This window comes from Patiria miniata, unplaced genomic scaffold, assembly GCF_015706575.1.
Source record: "Patiria miniata isolate m_02_andy unplaced genomic scaffold, ASM1570657v1 HiC_scaffold_2, whole genome shotgun sequence".
NCBI classification, from domain to species: domain Eukaryota; kingdom Metazoa; phylum Echinodermata; class Asteroidea; order Valvatida; family Asterinidae; genus Patiria; species Patiria miniata.
The window spans coordinates 16,122,530-16,143,898 of NW_024037058.1; the positions used below are offsets into that span (position 1 = coordinate 16,122,530).

General features: G+C 42.1%; 1 protein-coding gene across 3 annotated transcripts; it reads right to left on the minus strand.

Moving 5' to 3' along the window:
* Positions 1–895: 895 nt before the first annotated feature.
* Positions 896–21,303, minus strand: LOC119726679 (inositol-pentakisphosphate 2-kinase-like). Of its 3 annotated transcripts, none has more exons than XM_038198466.1 (13): positions 21,147–21,303; positions 16,665–16,808; positions 15,475–15,531; positions 13,825–13,911; positions 13,173–13,364; positions 12,534–12,629; positions 10,382–10,440; positions 8,753–8,825; positions 7,538–7,677; positions 7,069–7,217; positions 6,232–6,385; positions 2,979–3,206; positions 896–2,370 (listed from the first exon to the last, which is right to left on the minus strand). In XM_038198466.1, the coding sequence occupies exons 2-13, from the start codon at positions 16,755–16,757 to the stop codon at positions 2,166–2,168; spliced, it is 1,533 nt and encodes a 510-aa protein (XP_038054394.1). In that variant the 5' UTR covers positions 16,758–16,808; positions 21,147–21,303; the 3' UTR covers positions 896–2,165. The 3 variants fall into 3 exon arrangements, with proteins under 3 accessions (XP_038054394.1, XP_038054392.1, XP_038054393.1); XM_038198464.1 differs by having other exon boundaries at positions 16,665–16,814; positions 21,147–21,302; XM_038198465.1 differs by lacking the exon at positions 21,147–21,303 and adding an exon at positions 17,294–17,400 and having other exon boundaries at positions 16,665–16,814.
* Positions 21,304–21,369: the final 66 nt, after the last annotated feature.

Sequence of the window (21,369 nt, forward strand, 5' to 3'; positions counted from 1 at the left end):
GTTAATGGCGGTTGACCTTATAATGTTGACCCCAAAAAGTATATTACAGTTGACAAAACCGATTGCACTTTGTATCAAATACTAAACAAAGTCACACAGTACATGTGTACATGTATTTGCCGTGTAGTCAAAAATAAAAGGGTATAAATTATACATCAGGTAAACAGATTTCCACAACGGTAAAAAAAAACATAGTATAAACTTATGCATTACTGTTTTGTACATGTTCTCTTGGATACATCAATAATATATAAACGCTACACTACAAAACTTATAAGCCAATTCCATATCCTAACTGCAAATGTTGACATCCAGATTTCAGAATATTCACTTTCGTAATAAACACGGCAGATAAATGTGCACATTTCTTCAATGTGCACATTGTGAGCAATGGTAAAAAGCTGCAAATTTCAGGTTATCGAAAAGAGGAAGTAAATATATTTCTCAAGAAAAATGTAACAAAACACAACAAAAGTACTATGACATGGCATAGGACATTTTGAAATTTCTTTTATTAGGCCAAAAAAAAAATATTCGGTCTCTGGTCAGACCAAAGTTCCGGAATTGACGCGGCCACGCGGCTTTTTTTTTTTTTTTCATTTTTTTTTTTTTTCTTCAGCTTGGATTGTACAGACAAGGTGGGTACTATTTTGCTTTTTTTGGTGTCCTCATGTACATTGGTGGCCTCCATAATTTGCCTTGGTGCTTTCGATCATTTGCCTTGGTGCAATTTCCCATTCCTTGGTGCTCTTTGTTAAAAAAAATTGAGGAGGTGCGGAAATAGAGGGCGCTGTTGGAGCTACCGCGGAACATTTTGGAAAAAAAAAAGATCGACGCGCATGCTTAAAATCGACGCGCGCGCTGACCAGAGACCGACTTATTTTTTTTTTTGGCGTTAATTTAAGATTTTTTTTTTTTTTTTCCAATTTTTCTGTAACGTTAATTTTATGAGTTTCTTGCATGGCTGATATATATTCCGGAGAGAAAATTAACAAATATTAATGCAAGCACACTTAAAGATGGAATGTCAAACTGGCTTATTCAATGCCCGGTGATGTCACTGGGTTTAGTACCATGGTTACCGACTCCGAATACGACAGTACAAATCCACTGCAAAAGACATAATGCTTAGCTACCTACCAACAAATAATACATGACGGCACATGGGAGGCTGGGGGTGGGAATGGGAGGCAAATGCAAGTCGGTGGGCCTGCTCTGGGTTCTAGGAGGGGGGGGGGGAGAAAGGGGCTTGGAGCGGTGTACTGGATATATCCAACCGCTGTTCAGCCTCAGTGTATGAGCTCCATGCGCAAGTACCCCCTCAACGGTCAGAAAGGGAGAGTTGGTGGAGACCACTGGGAGACAACCTTTGAATGCATTGCCGATGACGCTTGATGGTCACACGAATATGCTATGGCTTTGTGCACATTCACAATGTCATAAGTCATGCGTACTTCACGTAATACGTGCACAAACCAGGATGCGCAGGCGTTGTTGTGTCATGTGCACTGGGCTCTCAAAAGTGGTAAAAAAGCGCCCTCTTTAGTTTGTGCACGGATCGCATTGGGACATCAAGCAGAGTTGAAATCAAGTCATTACAGGTCACTCACAAGTGAATCGAGTTAAAATCAGGTCAGGTCACAAGTCAAAAATCAAAAATCAATCCAGTAATGTCACAAAAACACATGAGATGAGGATAAGAAAGGAATGCCCTTGTCAGAGCGCATTTGAAGAGCTTCTGACTTGACTTGAGACTGGTGAAATTGAAAAAAAACAAGCAATTGACTTGTGATGACTTGTGACAACTTTTGATGCATTGTGATGACTGGTGACAACTTGCGATGACTAGCAGTGAACTTATGAGACTTGTGATAGCTTGTGATGACTTGAGGTCACTTGGTGACGACTGATGATGAGTTGTGATGACTGGTGACAACTTGTGATGACTAGCAGTGAACTTACGAGGACTTGTGATGACTTGAGATCACTTGGTGACGACTGGTGATGAGTTGTGATGACTGGTGACAACTTGTGATGACTAGCAGTGAACTTATGACGACTTGTGATGACTTGAGGTCACTTGTGACAACTTATTAACAGTTGTGATGACTGGTGACAACTTGTGATGACTTGTGATGACTCATTACAACTCAGGGAGTTAGGCATCAGCAGCCTGGAGTGACCACTGATGGCTCCACAATTCCATTCTGATGTCGTCTGACGTAACCCCGTGCAATCTTCCTGTCCAGCGATTCGTACGTGGGTATTTTGGTGGACGGCTTTGGGTCTAGATCCACAACGGATGCTGAATATAAGTAACGCCTACCCTGAGGAGACTGGACCAGTGAGACACTGCAAGGCAGGGGGGAACTAGGAGAACAAATCATAAAGAAGGAATAATAGGGCTTTTAATGGACGAGCTCCTCCAAAAATCACACATTTTTAGAAAACAAAACGGACTCAAGATGAGAAATCACCAAGGAGTTTGTGGTAGAACAATCATGTATATCTGGTTTGGTGGTGTTTGGTGTTTTTTTTTTGCTTTTTCTTCTTCCTCTTTTTTTTGGTTCTTAGAAGAACCTGTTAACTAGGCGTTTCAAACATTGCGCTCTATTTGTCCTCTGGAGAGTGAGAACAAGAAGTGCATACCAATATCAGGTTCTGCCCTTCACCGACGTAGAAGAGCATACTTTTGGAAGCATTGAGTCGACCACTTCTTCTCAAAGCTACACAATTCAAAGAGAGATATGTAATGCTTCCACAAAGAAAAGGTGAATTTGACAACCTCCATAGGAGCCATTAGTGAGGCAGAACCTTAACTGTGCACCTGTGCCAGTGCTCAATGCTCTGAAAAGGTAACCAAAATGCACATGCCTCAAATTTCAGAACGTGTGCGTGATGCGCGCAAGCATGGTTTCACAGAGTAATGGCTTCTACTTTTGTTCACCAGATTTAGTCTGTACATTTGATCCATTCACCTTTTCTCCTGTGTGACCAGTTGCACAGCCAGCATGATGGAGCAGTCTTGCAAGGTGCGAGTGATGAGATATTCCCGGATCAGTTGCACCGCATCCTTGATGCTGATGCCCGAGACGTCTAGCGTCCCGTTAGTCCGTCCATTCTTGAGATTGCCCAGAAACCTCCAGGTCTCCTCATCCATGCTCGAGAAATCCTCGTCGTACGGAAAATCCAGACGGTATTTCTCACTGTGTATTTGAAAAGGAGCGGTCGAGCTATTTTAAAGAACTACTATCCAAGTTAAACCCTAACTCCTGGAGCTCTTTTACTAGAACGTATCCTGAATCCGCCGAAATCCACCAATTTTGACACGCAAAAGATGCTGGTATCCTTAGTCCATCAGAATCCCCCAGTGTAGATACTGGAGGTATCCAGAATCTGCCAAAGTCCATCAGCAAAAGTCTTGATGGATTCTGGCAGATTCAGGATACCATGGTGGCATAAAAAAAAATACAGCATGTTTTTCCATAGAGTCTTCAAAATCCATCACCTAAATTTCTGGTGGATTTTTGACGGATTCAGGATACCATGCTCGCATGAAAATTGTGATGTGTGTTGTTGCATAGAATCCATCAAAATATACCAAATGCATGGTTCAACTGCTGGTGGATATGATGTGGGTTGCTTTTCCTTTCAACTTGGGCTGTGGGTAATTATGCATACTAGATGTTTGCATTGTCTGGAAGGGCTATTTCAATGAGCCATTGTCCCACCCCAGCATTGCTTTGTCTGGATGGGTTATGTACATAATCCATTGTTTATATGCTAAAGCCTAATAAGCTGCAGTCACAAGCTCCCAACCGCCCGGTACATACATTTTTGTACAGCATGTGACAGACCTGGCAGGGCTACAAGCAGTAAACATAGCCAAAGAGTTATTCTGTTGAGATCCTAAATCCACAAAGTCCCCCAACAGCTCAATATGGAGGTATCCAGAATCCATCAAAATCCTGCAGTTCCGCTAGGCTTACAATCCTGAATCCATCGAAATCCCCCAGTTTCTGCAATATGGAGGTATCCTGAATCTGCCAAAATCTCCCGAAACAGGGGGGGGGGGGGCCTGGATTTTGATGTATTCAGGTACATTAGGGTTAACGCAACATTATCTTTAACCCTCCTGCTATTTAAACAGTAACAGACAGTCAAAATTCAATTCCACTTCCCCTGCTTTACTTTTAACAAAGGCTAGTCACCAGCAGTCTGATCATATGTCAAGCAAGCACTGTAACTAGACAACTGGGTCCGAAGACAAAGCAGGCAAGTTGTGGTCACAGCTGTTTCATCACTCACAAGGAGTCAAAGCATAGCGGTATCAAGCTGCTTAAACAGTCCCAGCCAAAACAGCCAGTCGATCAAGCTTTATGTAGGCTCGGAATTCTTAACTGTTGAAAACAGTCACTTTTTGATTTTGACTGAAAGGACTACCGTAATTTCCTGCGGATAAGACGCGTCTTATCTGACTTTCTAGACCACAAAAACATCGCTGCGCCTTATCTACAGGTGCGCCTTATCTGGTGTCGCTTGAGTTCAAAGTGACGGTCTTTGTGTGAAGAATTCTTTCAATGCCGCAATCAATAATGCGATCAACCAAGGCTCAACTCTCCAGACATTGTGACCGTATTTTCATTCCAACAATGCCGCGATGTGTTGATCCCCCATGATCGTGCTTTCCTTCCAACAATGCCGCAATGCGTTGATCCCCCTTTAATAGTGATCGTGCTTTCGTTCCAACAATGCCGTCATACAAACGTTTTTCTTTGTGGCCGTTTTTTCATTCCGAAAATGCTGCAATCAGAATTACTTAAACGTTTGGAAATCGCATTCACTCAAATTCTATTGTGTGAACGTTGAGGGTGTTTATTGTACAGGATATCTTCGAAGTCTGCAAGCCTGAAGATCAAGATGAAAACAGTGCGAGTCGGTAAAAGCGGCTCAGGAAAGCGTACTTCCGGCCCGAGCGCCATGTTATGCATACAGAGACCGCGCGAACCTCAGTGCACGTGTGGCCGAACATTTTGTAGAAACACGCTGCGGTGTATCATCAAGTCCGAGCGGTAAAATCTCGTTAAAATATATATTTCAACGGACAAATACATACACAGAGAAGAGAGATCACGTTCTGAGAATTAATTTGCGGAAATTCTCTTTCTCCACCGATGTATGTTATTTTCTACGATCCAAATTCGTCCTGATACGCTACTGTAGTCATGCACGGAACATCATGGTCCGGTACCGTATGTAGGCCGTAGTCACTGGTTCCTGGCCCACATCATAGCTTTGATTCTGTAAGCATGCGATGGGAACCAACGAATACTGATGGCACTGCTGCCGCACGGAATATCCTACAGCGGCATGGCTTCGACGACGTGCATCACAAATGCGTCAGAATTACAGGCCTTTTCGTCAAGATTTAGCGTGTCAAGATGAAATAATATCGTGTAAACGATTATGTTGTGCATGCAAATGGCGTGTGTAATATTACTGTGCGTATCGGCGGCTGAAAATGTGATCGGCAATTTGTTTTCTGTGTACGGTGAGTAATTATACTGACACTGTGACAGCTCGGTTACTTCTCCCACGCGGTCTGGGTAAATTTTCCCGTGTCGAAAGTCCAAGTGCGGACAGTGGTCACATTTGACCATTTCTCATTTTACTATCGTCTCGGTAAAACCTTCCAAAAAAAAAGTCCAGTGCGGACACGGCTTAATTCATCCTCCGAATAGTGTGATCGTTCTAAGGCAACACAATGGCCCCTTTGTGGCGATGTACCGACACCGGGTGACGCCTGGTGTTCTTCTGTGTGCGGTCAAACATGCGTCTTATGCGGCGGTGCGCCTTATCTGTTGGCGTTTGATTTTTTTGGGGGTGATTTTAGGGACCTGCGCCTTATCCACCGCGCGCCTTATCCGCAGGAAATTACGGTACTTGGCACAGAATGTATGTTTGCATAGGAGGGTTAACTTAACATGTTAACCAAAAATTGCACATTTGCAACCCTCCGACGATTTTTTTTTAAAGCAGGTTACCTTTGCATCTCCAATGCACTCTTATTGATATACTGGAGCGGTCTGTGCGTCGCTTTTATGGCACTTGATATAAGCACATTATTTTTGTGCTAACATGCTTATAATGTGCTTATATAAAGCGGCGCACAGACCACTCAAGTATACTTCCAACAGGAAACACTGGGCAATTGTCAAGACCAAACAGTACCTGTGTTCAGGATGCAGCTTGATGTACTGCAAGACCTTCTGATAGAGTGGCAAGATGACATCAATCTCTAGGACAGTCAACGACTGGCCGGCCACAAGTCTCCTCAGGATGCAGTTGTCACTCGGCTTCATGCTCACTCCGGTCGGGTATTTGTCTGAAATGGGACGAGGGCTTTTACTGAGTTTTTGATCATCAGAGATTACTTCAAAAGTTATTTATTGTACTTTTTAAAGTTTTCTGAAAAGATCCCTGGCCACATGGCACACATGGATGTACGGCAAATTTGATGACACTTGAAAACATCGGCGTTTGAACATGTCGGGGCTGAAATTTACTCCCTTAGCAAATTGTTTGTGTTGGAAAGTTGCAGTGCCAGTAATTTCCATGACAAAGTTCACATGCACATTTACACAGAGTATGGACCGAATCTCAAGCCGCATACTTTCAGCAAACTATTAAATGCGTTCCATCTCAGTTGCTTTTAGAAGTTGATCATAAACTGTCTACAGTCAAGCAGGGCCCAGGATCTAGGGGGAGGTTACGGGGGTTGCGACCCCCACCCCCCCCAAAAAAAAAATTAGCCGCTGACTAATGTTAGGATACTAGTGAAATGGGGCCAAAAATAATAAATGGAATGCTAAAGTTCCTAAATTTATTCTCAAATTTTCTTAGAATGCAGGAGAAAGTATAGTAGATTTAAAAAATTTTGGGGGGAGAGGGAGGGGGAGGGGGAGAGGGGGAGGGGGGAGCCCCCAGACCCCCTAGCAAGCCCCCAGACCACCTAGCATAACGTGTCTTCGATCGGCACACCTTTACTCCAGGCATCATTATGAGTACCTTTATAACAGCTGCTATATCCACTCTCAGCACACGTCTGTAATCCCTGCATTGATCTGTTGGCATGCGCTCTTTGCTTGATTCCATTCTTTGTACTGGATGACATCAAGGCCTGTATGATGACATCTAGAAACGACTGGACGCAGGAGCTGCGTACACAAAAACAAGGAAACAAATTACCCGACACATGTACAATGTCAAAAAATTATACTAATTTCCCCAACTGAGGTTTCCAAACTGGAACTTTAAGGACACAGTTTGAAACAATGAACTACCAATTCTTCATGGAACCATTAACTCAAAAATGAAGTGCGATGTTATACAAATATTGAGTGGCTCATCGTGGAATGGGAGGAATATTATCGCAAGGTAAAATCTGAGCTTTTCCATTTCACGAGGCGAAGCCGAGTGAACTGGAAAAGTCCAGAGCACACACTCTGTTTTGGTTCCTTTTCTTTTCTTGACCCACCTTTGGAGCGGACTTTCTGGGATCTTCTTCTCCCCAACACAGTCATCCTCAAAGTATTGCCGCAGGTGCTCCACTAATTCACCTTGTTCAGCCTCAGTTGGGGTGGACTTCTCCTGGACGTGGTAGATGGCGACGCCATCCTGTTAAAAACGGAAGGACTGCATATTTCAACGAAGTTATGGTTAGCCTTCCAACCACAATACTTGCAGTCATGGCAATCATAAAAGTCAGGCCACTAGTAACAATGATGAAAAAACAGCAAAGGAATGGGTGGGTGGGTGGGTGGGTGGTGGTTGAGGGGGGTGGGGGTGGGTAGCAATGGGTGGGTGGGTGGGTGGTTGAGGGGGGGGGTGGGGGTGGGTAGCAATGGGTGGGTGGGTGGGTGGGTAGTGGAAGGACGGTTGGTAGCAATGGGTGGGTGGTCGAGGGGGGGGGGTGGGGGTGGGTAGCAATGGGTGGGTGAGTGGGTGGTTGAGGGGGGGTGGGGATGGGTAGCAATGGGTGGGTGGGTGGTTGAGGGGTGCTTGGTAGCAATGGGTGGGTGGGTGGTTGAGGGGGGGTGGGGGTGGGTAGCAATGGGTGGGTGGGTGGTTGAGGGGCGGTTGGTAGCAATGGGTGGGTGGGTGATTGGGGGGGGGGAGGGAGAAGAAAGGATAAACACACTGAACAATTCTCTCCACATACGACCTGCTTGCGCATGGCCTGCTTGCGCTGTATGCGGACATGGCTTAAACCCTCAGTCTCAGGCCGTTCCAAACCCCGGCTTCGTCTCAATTTCAGAGCCACCCCCCCCCCCCCCCCCCCGAACATTTTTCTTTCGCTAGGCAACTGGTCACAGCACATTTGAGACTAGATGACTTGTGATTGGTGGTGACTCTGCCAGAAATTCATTGAAATCAGAAACCTCATCCACTGCTTGAATTAGAAGGTTTACATGACAGATACAACAAGAGGCCATTTATTTTCAAATCAACAGTGTCAATCTTTTGAAACAGAATTCAACATCTGAAGCTGACCCTGCACAACATGAACAAAACCGATACAAAACTTCAGCCAAAAAAATAAATTTCAAACTGGGCAGAGTTTGGTGATAACTTCCACTGATGAGCCAGTCAAGATGATCAAGAAAAAAGGTTTTCCTGGAAAATTTTGAACATCATTATCCATGAAATATAACGCGAGCACGGTTGGTATGCTTGTCGGTTTGTTTTTTACCTTAAAGATCCTCAAGTTGTTCTGAGGGTTTTCCAGCAACATATTGAGGCTGTACTTCATTCTGGATGGGTCGCTGAAACGATTGTTACAAAACAAATCACATGTCAAAATAATGAACCATAACACATAAAAGCAAAGCAGTTCCTTGATAGGTAAAGTCAAGTCAAGTCTGTCATGAGCCATTATGGCCCATCAGGCCAGCATTTATCTCCCGTTTCCTTGGCATGAAACGACTGAGAATATTTCCCCTGGACGGGACACCAGTCCATCGTAGGTTATTCCCCAGTTAAATGCTGGTACCCACTTATACTCCTGGGTGGAGAGAGGCAAGTGGGGGTGAAGTGGCTTGCCCAAGGACACATCGAATGGCCAGTACCTGGATTTGAACCCCGACCTGCTGATCATGAGTTACAAACCTAACTGCTAGGCCACACTCCCACAGGTACATTGCATAAATACACTGAAATTCGCTTTATTTTAAGAAGAAAACAATGACAGCATTAAGAGAGAACCACTGTAGAGCCAAGTGTTCAATGTCGGCCTAGCTTTCTTAATTAGCAGTTTAGTTGGAAAAAATGTTGCAACCTGACGCCACTTCCCAGACTGTGTACAAAGTCTATGGAGAGTCAAGAAAATGTTCCAAGTATTTCCAACCAAATTGGAAATGTTTCTCAGACCCAGATTCATGTCTTATCATCATTTTTGCAATGACTGACCTTCATTGAGATGATATATGAAGAAAAAAGTGGCATCAGGTTGCAACATTTTTTCCGTTTAGTTTTCTAGCTAGATATACTAAAACATGATTACTTATCCCCCTCCCCCAGAGTTACAGCTTAGTCAACGTGTGTGGTGCTGCTGTCTAATTCCAAAATACGATTGGCAGCGCTGAATAACAATTTCAACAAAAACGGGAATTCAGATTATGTGTTATGCTTGCTAATTTATCAAAAGACAATGCCTGAACATGTTTAAGACTGAACATGCATTGAAATCTATCTTTATCAGTGAGTATTAAAGGGAATATACATCGTTTGCTTTTGCTGTAATTTTCAGAAATGGATGGAATTGGGGGGTTGGAAATATGTAGCAAATACAGTTACACTGACTTTTTTGAGGTTTTGGGTTCGAAAATGCTATAAAAACCAAGAAAAACAATCATTTTCCTGTAGTCTGGTTCCCTGACTCAATATAAGAAGAAACAGAGCAGTTTACATACATTGGGGAATTGTAAGGTCAGGGAACCAGTCTAGCTGGCTCGTACCCGTTCATAGGTTTGTAATCGATTGCAAACAAGTGCGATGGTCAATTGGGGCCAGTATTTGAAAAAAAAAGCCAGTTGTTTCCAACGCTGATCGGCCGATCAGCGTTGGAAATTGATACAAAAATACCACTTTTCATGAAAATGACAGTATACCAGGTGCCATGATTTTACAGGATGCTTTACACTGTCATTCACTAACAGTCCAGCAAGGTATTTCAAAATGATTTGGTAGTTTTATTTTTTGATGTTTGCAAATGTTGTATTTTCCCTTTAACTGAACCTGAACGCTGGTTCACAATGCACTTTGTTTATTCCATTTATTTCACCGATGGGTCGTTCATTACACTAGGAGACATCAAACTTACCACGAAAATAGGTCTAGTGGACAGTAATGACTACGCTTCTCCCATATACCCTGTTGAACCTTTCAAATAAATGGGATTTTAAAAATGCAAATTATTAACAGAAATGTAAAAAAAAAAAAAAACATGAACAGAGTCAAATGAGGGAATAACTGGTAAAATCACATGTGCCCAGAGCTTCCAGACTAAAGACATGCCCAAGGAATTAAATAATTGTTGTATTATTGATTATTCATAAATACCTCAGACAGTTTAGCTATTCCTATTGGTCGAGAGCCCGTCACGTGGCCGGTCTTAAACGGATGATAAAGACATCGCTAGCTGGTCTTAAACACTTTTCCAGTGTCACAATAAAATGTGGACTCCTAAAAATCCAGTGCCTCTTACCGTTTCATTGGTTGAACGCTCACAATCCTCACGTAGGCATGCGCAACACTACAAGCGAGTCAGAATTTTATAGTTCTAAATTCAAAACGCAACGCCCCAGGTGCGTTCTGCGTGACATCGCGCAGAACATGTTACGTGCGCGTCAATCTCCATAAAAGGGTTGTTTACATCTTACTCGCCAGCTGAACACTCCATTATTTTGCTAGAGGGATGTTTCAAAAAGCATGAAGTGAACTTGTTGAACAAAATCGGGATTTTTGAACGAATTATTTGATATTTTTATACGGATAAGGTATTTATGAATGGGAATAAATATGTGCTCGGTCGGTATTTATCACTCTGTTTAATACCGCTTAGAGTCTGGGTGCTGATAATTACCCTCGCCTCCGGCTCGGGTAATTATCAGCACCCAGACTCTAAGCGGTATTAAACGAGTGATTAAAACCTCCGGAGCACACATTTATTCCCTTATTAACCCGCCCAAGTTTTGGAAAACCACTTTTGCCAAGTATAGTTTAGCACCCCAACTTCAAATTCCTTTGAGGTAATCTTCAGTGGAGTATGGATAACACTTCACTCCAGCACAATTCTTTGGAGTGGTTAAGCTCATCAGGGGGTTACAACTGATAATGTAGTAACCAATGGATAACTTATCATCAGCCGATGTCGTACAAATCAACCGATACTGTATCACTAACTGATAATGTAACACAAATTGACTGATAGTGTGCTAAATGTTACTAAACTATCAGTCAATGTTTGTTACATTATCGGTTAGGACCAATAATGTAACAACAATTAACTGATAGTATACAAATATTGAGTGGCTCAGCGTGGAATGGGAGGAATATTATCGCAAGGTAAAATCTGGACTTTTCCATTTCACGAGGCGAAGCCGAGTGAACTGGAAAAGTCCAGATTTTACCGAGCGATAATATTCCTCCCATTTCACAATTTAAAGCCACTCAATATTTGTTTTATATAAAACTGACATATAGATCCTTGTCATTTGATATATTTGAACTTTTTTCAAAACAAAACCGGAGGAAAATGTATTTCTCTCTTCCAAACCACCCTTTCACGAAAATGTTTGAACCCAACGCTGTAACGCTGGCTCTTTGGAACAATACGCGCTACGCGCAACGCTGAACGTGCACACCAGCATGCATTTGCACACAAATACCGCGTCATGATCCTAACTGTTGAATAGTATTTCCCATTCCCCATGGGCGGATAGAACTTTTTGAGCCGCGGCATGAACGGGAGCAATAACGAATGCCACGTGATGTGAGTTCCACCAATCAAATGACAAGGATCTGTATGTCGGTTATATAATGTAGTACATTTTACTACGCTATCAATTTTCTTGTGTGACACTGTCGGTTTGTGATACGTTATCAGTTGGTGACTACATTATCAGTTGTAACAGGGGGCAAGCAGGCAGTGTTGGTCACGCTTCACTGATCTCTACAGTGCTGTTTTTGTGTGTGACACAGTTAGCTTTACTTCTTATCCCGTCACCTGAAACTGACCTGCAGGGTTTCAAAGGGTTTTACATATTGCTCTGAATATTGACGTCCCACGAGGAGGGTTAAATACTGAGACTTCATAGGGTGATGTTGTAATTTTAAAGTTCCTGTGTTGATCCAAAGGGCCAGACTGGCCTGGAACTTAACCTTTGTATCTGACAATTGGGAAACGGCCTTATTCTGATTGGCCAGTCGTGATCAAACCGACAATCTGATTGGTCACTCAGTGGGCAACTGACCTTATATTGTTGGAGAAGACAGTAACGACAGACAGAATACTTGATGGCAAGATCGTCAGGAATGTGACCCGACACGGGCAAAAAGCCTCTCTTTGGCTGAGAAAAAAGAAACACAATATGCAAAGACGAAAATTCTGAGTACAGTGGAATGCCAAACTGTTTCAAACTTTAGGTTATAATGAGCATTACTTTTGTCTCCTGAATTGCAAAAGATTCTTAAAAAAAAAAATCTAATGTACCAAATCTTTAAAAAAAAAACAGTTGAAAATAGATCAAAATAATCCTAGATGACCATGCAAAGCATGAAAGATCGTGAACTGTTTTCATTTCATATTGATCACATTTCAGCTATTTAACCTTCCAGAAAATATTCTGCAATTATTTTTTTTTAATGTACAAAAAGGTATAAGCAATAGACAATGAGTTAAAGCTGGTTAATTACACTTCATGCAAAGGCAAAAACTGTAAGCAAATCCATCACCACAAAGCATTCACTGTGAAATAGGCTCAAGTTGATATGTGTCAACTTTTGGGAACTTACATTTGCTGTGACGTCACAAATTGGCGTTCGCATTAGCACTCACAAATACAGAGTACAGAGTGCGACCCATCTAATGCAACAACAAATCAGCATCTTACCTTTAGTTCAATGCAAAACGTTGGACCCTGTGACTGCATTTTATGTGGATATCGAAGGAAGCAGAAATCGGGGAGGCTGAGGGCGTATTTCTTGCTGATGTCAACCTGCTTATGAAGGCGCTTCTCTGGGCGTTGGGGTTCAAAATACTGAGCGACCCTCTCTAGGAAGGCTTGGTTGACTGGGATCATTGCCTGTGTGTTCAGAGTAATACCCATTTATGAAAATGGCAAGAATAACATAATTATGTAGGTATTAGTCTCTTTGAGTTACGGTGGCCACAATTGGAGGCTCTCATTGGTTTGAGTAAACTCTTGTTTGTTTGTTTTTCAAATACCTAACTTATGGCAATTCGTCTTTTGAACTCACCAGATTTAATTAACGTAACGCTCACTAGCATGAGACAAGAAGGATCACTATACCTCATATTCATAATTGAGAGCTGAATTCTCGCTGGTCTATTCACTATCACGTGCAAGCCGCTCTTTTTGCTGTTTACCAAGCACGCACGCGAGTATTCACGCACAGGGTAAATGCGCATGCGTGGCACTACCCGTGCGATAGTCCCCTTCACATGCGCTTTACAAAGCAAAATCTTGTCTTCAGGGGGAGGGGCTTTTTTTTTGGGGGGGGGTGAAATTTTAAGATACATACCGACAGACAGATATATTCCGTTCCCAATAACGGTTCAATTACAGTCTCTATAAACCCTTGGAATGGTTGCAAATCATCAGCCATGACCTGCAACAAATCAAAACATCATAATGGACAAATTAGTAGCAACAGTAGTACTTTCCTCAACTACAACCTTTGGTGACTCGGGTTCGAATTCAATCAGATGCAGAGAATGTATGATGTACTTGACAATCTTGACATTCTACGGTTTTCTCCAAAACCAAAACCTGCCAACACTTTCTTCAAATCATTGTACTTTTATTTTTTTCTACCTTCAAGCATTCCAGAAGCAGCTTGATGCCATTTGCTTTTGAGGCAATTAGTCTTGCAGCCAAGCATCAATGTAGATATTGAAATAGATTCTTTGTATTCCCCATATTTGAGGGTATTTTGTTTATTTATTTTTTTCATTCAGAAACGATGGATGCAGAAGAGGTTTACTATTTGGAACAAAGTTGTGCACCCAGAAGATGCCTGTGATCAGGGTCTATATTGTGAACTATTCAAAGAATACACCCTACCACAAGCACACTGTCAAGAAGGCTGCAAAAGTACTAATTAGTTTTTATATAAGTCATTGGTACGGAATTCATCAAAATTCACCACTAACGTCACTGGTGGACTTGATATTAACCCTAACCCTGCTCAATCCAACAGGATCCAACGATTTTACATTTCCGTTGGGGCCTGTTGGATTGAGGTGTAAACCCCTTGAATCTATTCCTGTTGAAATCTGTTGGATTCAGCAGGCAACTAAAAACATTCAGAGTCGGGCTCTGTTGGGTACTGGTAAATATCACTAAGTTGTACAGAAAAAAAACAAGGCACAGTTGGATTCTGTTGGATTGAGCATGCCAGTCATTTTATACGTTCAGGCACCCAACACAACTAGGCAAGTTTGGTTGTGTGGGACTGGGTTGGACTGAGCAGGAAACTCAGACTCTGTTGGATTTAGCAGGGTAGTCCTGGGGATCTACTGGGGGGTTAGGGTTTTTGTTTACTGGATGACTTTGCAACCGGGTTGATTTTGTCGGATTTGGTACCGACGCATTTTCTGCACAACCCGGAGTGATGAATTTGGTGGATTTTTATTTCATAGGAAGTTTCTTAGTACATGTAGGTCTACTTATACTTAGGGAGTTAGGGCTAATTTGAAAATTTCTCTTTATTATTACATAAAACCAAAATTAATCCCAACCCTCTATGCCCTATTTGCAAGGAACCATCCTCAATCCTCCAAAATCCTCCAAAATTCTGCACTCATGTTTAAAGGAGGGATACCCAGCACCTCAATCCTTCAAAATCGTCAGACAGTCCTGCCTCTCAAAATACAACCATCCTCAATCCTCCAAAATCATCTTCCTCTTCAAACACCATTCATCCTCAATCCTCCAAAATCCTCATGTGCTTCAACCACCATTCATCCTCAATCCTCCAAAATCCTCATGTGCTTCAACACTGTTTATCTTCAATCCTCCAAAATCCACATGTTTCTCAAACACCATCCATCCTTAATCCTCCTCATATCCTCCACTGAAAACCGCCAGGAGAATTTTGAAGATTGAGGCGGATTAGGGTTAATATGGACATTTGTTTCTGCTGTACTTCTAAATACAATTACAATCTTACCTCAAAAATTGACTCCTTGGGAGCACATCTCTTCCTTAATTTCAGTATCGTCCGTGTCTACAAAAGAAGTTGTAAGGATGCCCATTAAATCATGCACACATTATACATTTGCATAACTGTGTAATCATTTGTGTTGTAGTTTTGGCTGGAGGATCTTCGTCATTTCTAGGTTAGCATATTTTAAAAGTCCACATCTTAAAATGTGCCGTGGCCTAGTGGTCTGGCGCACTGAATTTGTGGTCTGCGGGTAATTCTGCAGGTTCAAGTCCAGCCTGCGGCTATGGTGCGTGTGCCCTTGGGCAAGGCATTTTGTCAATCATCGCTTCTTCCCCCACCCATGAGTAAATGTGGGTACCTGTGAGAGCAGACATGGTTATTGTGATTGAATTTAGTTACTTAGCGCCGAAATGGCAGCATCAAGCTGTATAAATTTATACTCCCCAGGGAGCTAAGATTATCTTTGGAATCTTTCATGGGTACAATAAGCAGGGTAATAATGATGTAGCATCTTGTGCGCTATACACCGAGTATACCGTGTAATATACATCGGCAAAGGGCAAAACCTAATTTGATTTACACCACCCCGACGCAAAATTCCATCTTATGAATAGTTAATGCGGTACCCACTGCTACATGTATGTACATGTACATCAGATTCAAGCCAGCCAATCGATCCTGTTAGCTCGGTGATCAAGTGGTACACATCTGCTCTAGAAAGCAGGTCATGGGTTCGAATCCCACCCGAGTGATTTTCCCAATTTTCACGCAGGAGGTAGCACACTGAGAATACAGTGTAATATACGTCGGTGAAGGGCAAAACCAAATTTGATTTACATCACCCCGGCTCAAAATTCCATCTTATGAATTATAAATACACATTATGAAAAAAACATATCGGGAAATATTTCAACCTAAACGAAATTCAGGGGGAATTGGTCAGTCATGAAAACAGTCACCAAAACGTGTTGTATTGGTGTTATTTTGTTCCCCCCTTTGAGGAGGGAGGTCAGGGGAGGAAATGTAAATGCCAATTTTTTTTTTCGATATTGACCAGCCCACAACGAAGTGATTAAAGTTGTAAGTTGCAACAACAGGTAAACTTCTGCAGTCCAATCCTGGCACTGTAATGATGGAAGAATGACTTCAGATACTGTATAAAAACTACTGCGCCGTTAAGCTATTAGACTCACCGTGGGGTTAAAGATGACAAAAGAGGCGTTGCCCTCAGCTCGGTAATGCCAGTCTTTGACGGACAGCAACAAGTCTGTTCCATTGCAAGCCATGCCTTAAATAAGGTGTCAGCTTTCGTCGTTCAGCACGGCTACAAAATCTTCCTGATGCTTGAAACGGGAGTTATAAAAAGGAATCACAAATAAGAACCTTTGGGCAAAACCAAATTATATGGTATTTGTTCTTTGGGCAGAAATTAGATTTTCAGAATGTATGTTGCTGATATCATGCAGTCAAATTCTATTCACAGAGCAACAGGGCGATTGTGAAGTTGGGGGCCCCTCCCTAGTTTTTGGTCAAGTTAGAGTCAAGAACGTTTTTATCATGTATCATTGCAAAATCACTTCTGAAACCTATTTAAGCAGTCTTTTTTTTTGAATTGTAGTGAACTTATAGTTTTGTAATTGTATCTTTTGGTAGAAAATGCAACTCTCTTACAATGTTTCAGTTGATGCCATGCAAATCAATTCAGTTTTGCATTTCATGGTGCGTTGTTGTGATCGCCATCTTTATTTTGTGTTGTCATCTTTATCATTATTTTCATTTTACCCCAACATTTCCCTCAAAAAGTCAAAGCCTTGCCCCTCACCTTGACGTTAGAGGGCGGCGCATTTGCGAACCATGACTGAGGAAGGTCTCATTGGGGTTTTATCTGCAGGACTCCACACAAAGCTGGGCAGTCCTGGGACTTGAATTCAAAGTAAGATTTGAGGCTTTGCATGGTGGAGATACTACATAATGAAAGGTTTGCAGAAACACCATGTGCGGATAATTTCTCAAAGTTAAGAGAATGGTTCTGAAAAGAACCAGAGGTATAAACTCGACGTTCCGGTCAGAGCATACTGAAGACGGTCAGAGCATACTGACCAGAACGTCGAGTTTATACCTCTGGTTCTTTTCAGAACCATTCTCTTAGTTGAGAAATTATCTGCACATGGTGTTTCCGCAAACCTTTCATTATATTGACTTGAATTCCCTTATATAAAAAATAGCTCGAGAGCCATGAATCAGAGAAAAAAAATCTAATTCAAATCTGTTTTGTCCTCTAGCCTTTTTTCAAGGTGCCCAAACATGGATTACCCCAGACTGTTGAGTACAAAAAAAAAAAAGGGCACTCTGGCCGGCCCCGGTCACAGCTGGGCCTGCCCAACTGGGACACTTGAGTAATGACAAATGTTGAGCCCAATTACCAACTTGGGGCGTAACAATGTCATTTTTATTTTCGGGTTGCATAATGTCGTCTTCATTATCGCTTTACCCCAACATCTCCCTCAAAAAATCTTGCCCGCTATCTGCGAGACTGCAGCATACCTGTTGGTTTGTAATATCACTAACTCAATGTCACTAACTGTTCCTTGCTCTACGGTAAGTCCAATAACCAAAAGTGGATTTTTTGGAAAAGAATTCCATACCTGGACATAACTTGACCCACCTGTGCACAAACCCTAAGAGACTGGTCTGAAAAATTATAGGTGCTTTCTCAGAATAAAATGCTTAGTTTTCTCTTCTAAATTTGCCTTTTTAGGACATGTTATTGCTTTGTGATGGCTGATAGGTCCTGGGACTTGAATTCCAAGTAAAATTTGAGGCTTTGCATGGTGGAGATACTACATAATGAAAGGTTTGCGGAAACACCATGTGCGGATAATTTCTCAACTAAGAACCAGAGGTATAAACTCGACGTTCCAGTCAGAGCATACTGAAGACGGTCAGAGCATACTGAAAAGAACCAGAGGTATAAACTCGACGTTCCGGTCAGAGCATACTGAAGACAGTCAGAGCATACTGAAAAGAACCAGAGGTATAAACTCGACGTTCTGGTCAGAGCATACTGAAGACGGTCAGAGCATACTGACCAGAACGTCGAGTTTATACCTCTGGTTCTTTTCAGAACCATTCTCTTAGTTGAGAAATTATCCGCACGTGGTGGGGGGGGGGGGTCATCCGAGCGCAAAACCAATGGTAAATGGCAAAATGAACTTCTTGACTGCCCTCTAACAATACGTGTGCACTTCCTATTCCGTATCCGCATAGCCACTCCTAGGGACCTACTTTGGACTTTGTTTTTTATCAATGTTCCCCATTCAATTTACATTGTACATGTATGTATACTGATTCATCTCTTTGGGGGATTTTTTTTTTTAAAGGGAAAATAGCGCCCTCTTTCGCCCTTCCCAAACTCAATCCCACTCCGTATCGGCGTATCAGCGTAGCCACCACCTGGGACCTACTTTGGACTTAGGCCTTGTCTTTTTTTCTTTTTTTTGGATGTCATCACATGATGCATACATTTACATAATTGTATACATTTACATTAAATGGAAGACAGCCGTTGGAACTGGCGTATTTTTACGGACAAGCTACCGAAATCGTCAAGATTTTTCACTTTTTTTTTGGTGGTCTGTTTCAAGTCGATCACTAGGCTTCGTAAATGACTGCTGAATGTATGAGGTATGTAAATGAACTCTGGGGTGGGATATTAGAGGTGAAAATGAACAATTTTTGAGAGGCCATATTTTTAGGGTCTCTTGCTACCCAACCTCGTCCCCAGGGTGTCGAGCAGTACGCGCCCACCACTACCTGCTCTCTCACCCTGATATTGGATCATTTGCATGTGCAAGATTTTTGAACACGTATGCAAATGAGGAACAGTCTGGTGCCTGGATATGTGTTACACATTAGCGTTTGTTTTGGTATGCGGTGTCTGGGGTAAAAACAGAGTCAATTCGTAGCAGCGCGAGCACGGCGTGAGTTACGAAAACACGATTTTTAAAATCAAACTGTTACGATCTTATCGAGACAACATGCAGTATCATATTTCATATTAATATGAGCAAATTGGAGAGGAAATCAGTATTTTCGAGAAGGCGTGGACGAATGATCGCGAAAACACGTACTGCACGTTGTGAATAATAGCACCAAGTACACGATAAAAATCCATTACTAGCCAATTGCGGTATCCAATCAGGATACAGGAAGAAAGTTTCCTATCCAGGGTTTACTATTGGAAACGCGGTTGGAAATAACGTAAGCACTGAGTTTGCTTGCTACCACACTCTCACGACTAGGTTATGTCTCCAGCACTACACGTGAATGAATATGAGCATGTCAGCTGGAGTTACTCAAGCTAGCTCCGGCGTGGCCCTGCATTCTATAGTTACTCCAGTTCTTCTAGTTACTTGGACTAGCTTTCATCAAGGCCAGTACATGCATAATTGCATGTTGAACACAGCACATGTCATGCACGTTGAAGACTTAAGTTGAAACTTGAGTGAAAAGTGAAGATAGTGGATATTTTGCCGGAGGTAATGACGGCAAACTAACGTTTACTAAAGGTTTGCCGGCGGCAATCCATATCAACAGAGGGCGCTGTACTCTTTAAGATAGGGCTGAATTATAAGATGTATTAAATTCCCACCAAAAGTTGTGTAGCACGTTTGGTGTAGTGGTTAAGCAAAGGCTCTAATAAGCGGGATGTCTTGGGTTCGATTCCGATCGCAGCACATTTTTAAGGTTTTTTTTTCTCATCCCCAAATAAATAAGAATATTCTTCTTTTATTATTTTAACATGTCTCAAACATTTTTTTGCAGAGTATTACATTTTCTTTTTCAGATTTGTGGCTCTGGAGGATTTTTTTTAACGAAGTGGCTATCGTTACGGCACTCGTTGTTTAGCGCCCTCTACGATATTTTTTTGATACGCACGCGGGTATATAATTATTTGTTTCCCCACGTCGTATCGAGCAGTGCGCCAGCTCAGCCGATAGAGGGTAGGATTTTGCACCGCGAGGTTGCGGGTTCGAATCTCAGTTTTGCACTCGAATTTTTTTCCTTTTCTAACCTGAGGCTTTGGAGGATTTTTTTTAAAAGGGAAATAAAGTCCGAATTTCATAAAGTTCAAATTCACTTTTTTCCTTCTAATTTTATATTTTCTTGTCAATGTCATGTTTTTTTATAAAAGTTGCCAGGTTGCAGTCTACCGTAAGGATAGAAAATGGGAAATGCGTTACGGCTGCCGTAACAATAGCCACTGCGTTTTTTTAAAAGGGAAATAAAGTCCGAAATTATAAAATGGTCTGAATCCCATCTTGTGAATACGAGGTTACAACGATAATTTTGGCATGGAGCCAGACTAAAATTTGTCACCGGAAAATGTTTAACTTTAAGTACAAAAAAACAGTAACTGCGCATGTTCAGTGCATATCCGGCAAACTAACGTTTACTAAAGGTTTGCCGTCTCCGGCAAAATATACACTGCCAAAAGTGAAAGTGTCTGACTGAGCGTTTGTGTTGGTTGAACTGATCATGGAGGAATAAGAACATGTGTTCTTATTCCTCCATGAATATTCCTCGTCATGCTCGTGAGTCGTAACTCGTATATTTTTCTCCTTCACAACTATCTCGTTACATTTTTACAAAGACAAGAAAACAATCGAACTTACCCTTGGCATTATGAAATTATTCCTTCTCAGTTTTGATTTGCTTTAATTGATTTCATTTGTCGACGGTGCTAAATCTGAAATACGGCCGTATAATGGCCGCGCCGGTATCCGTACGTACGTCCTCCATGTGAAACGTACGTCGTGTGAGGGCGCGGTCGGTCGTACTGCCGGACGGAAAGCCGCAATCATTAATGAGGTATGAATTCCACAACCCGCCATGCAA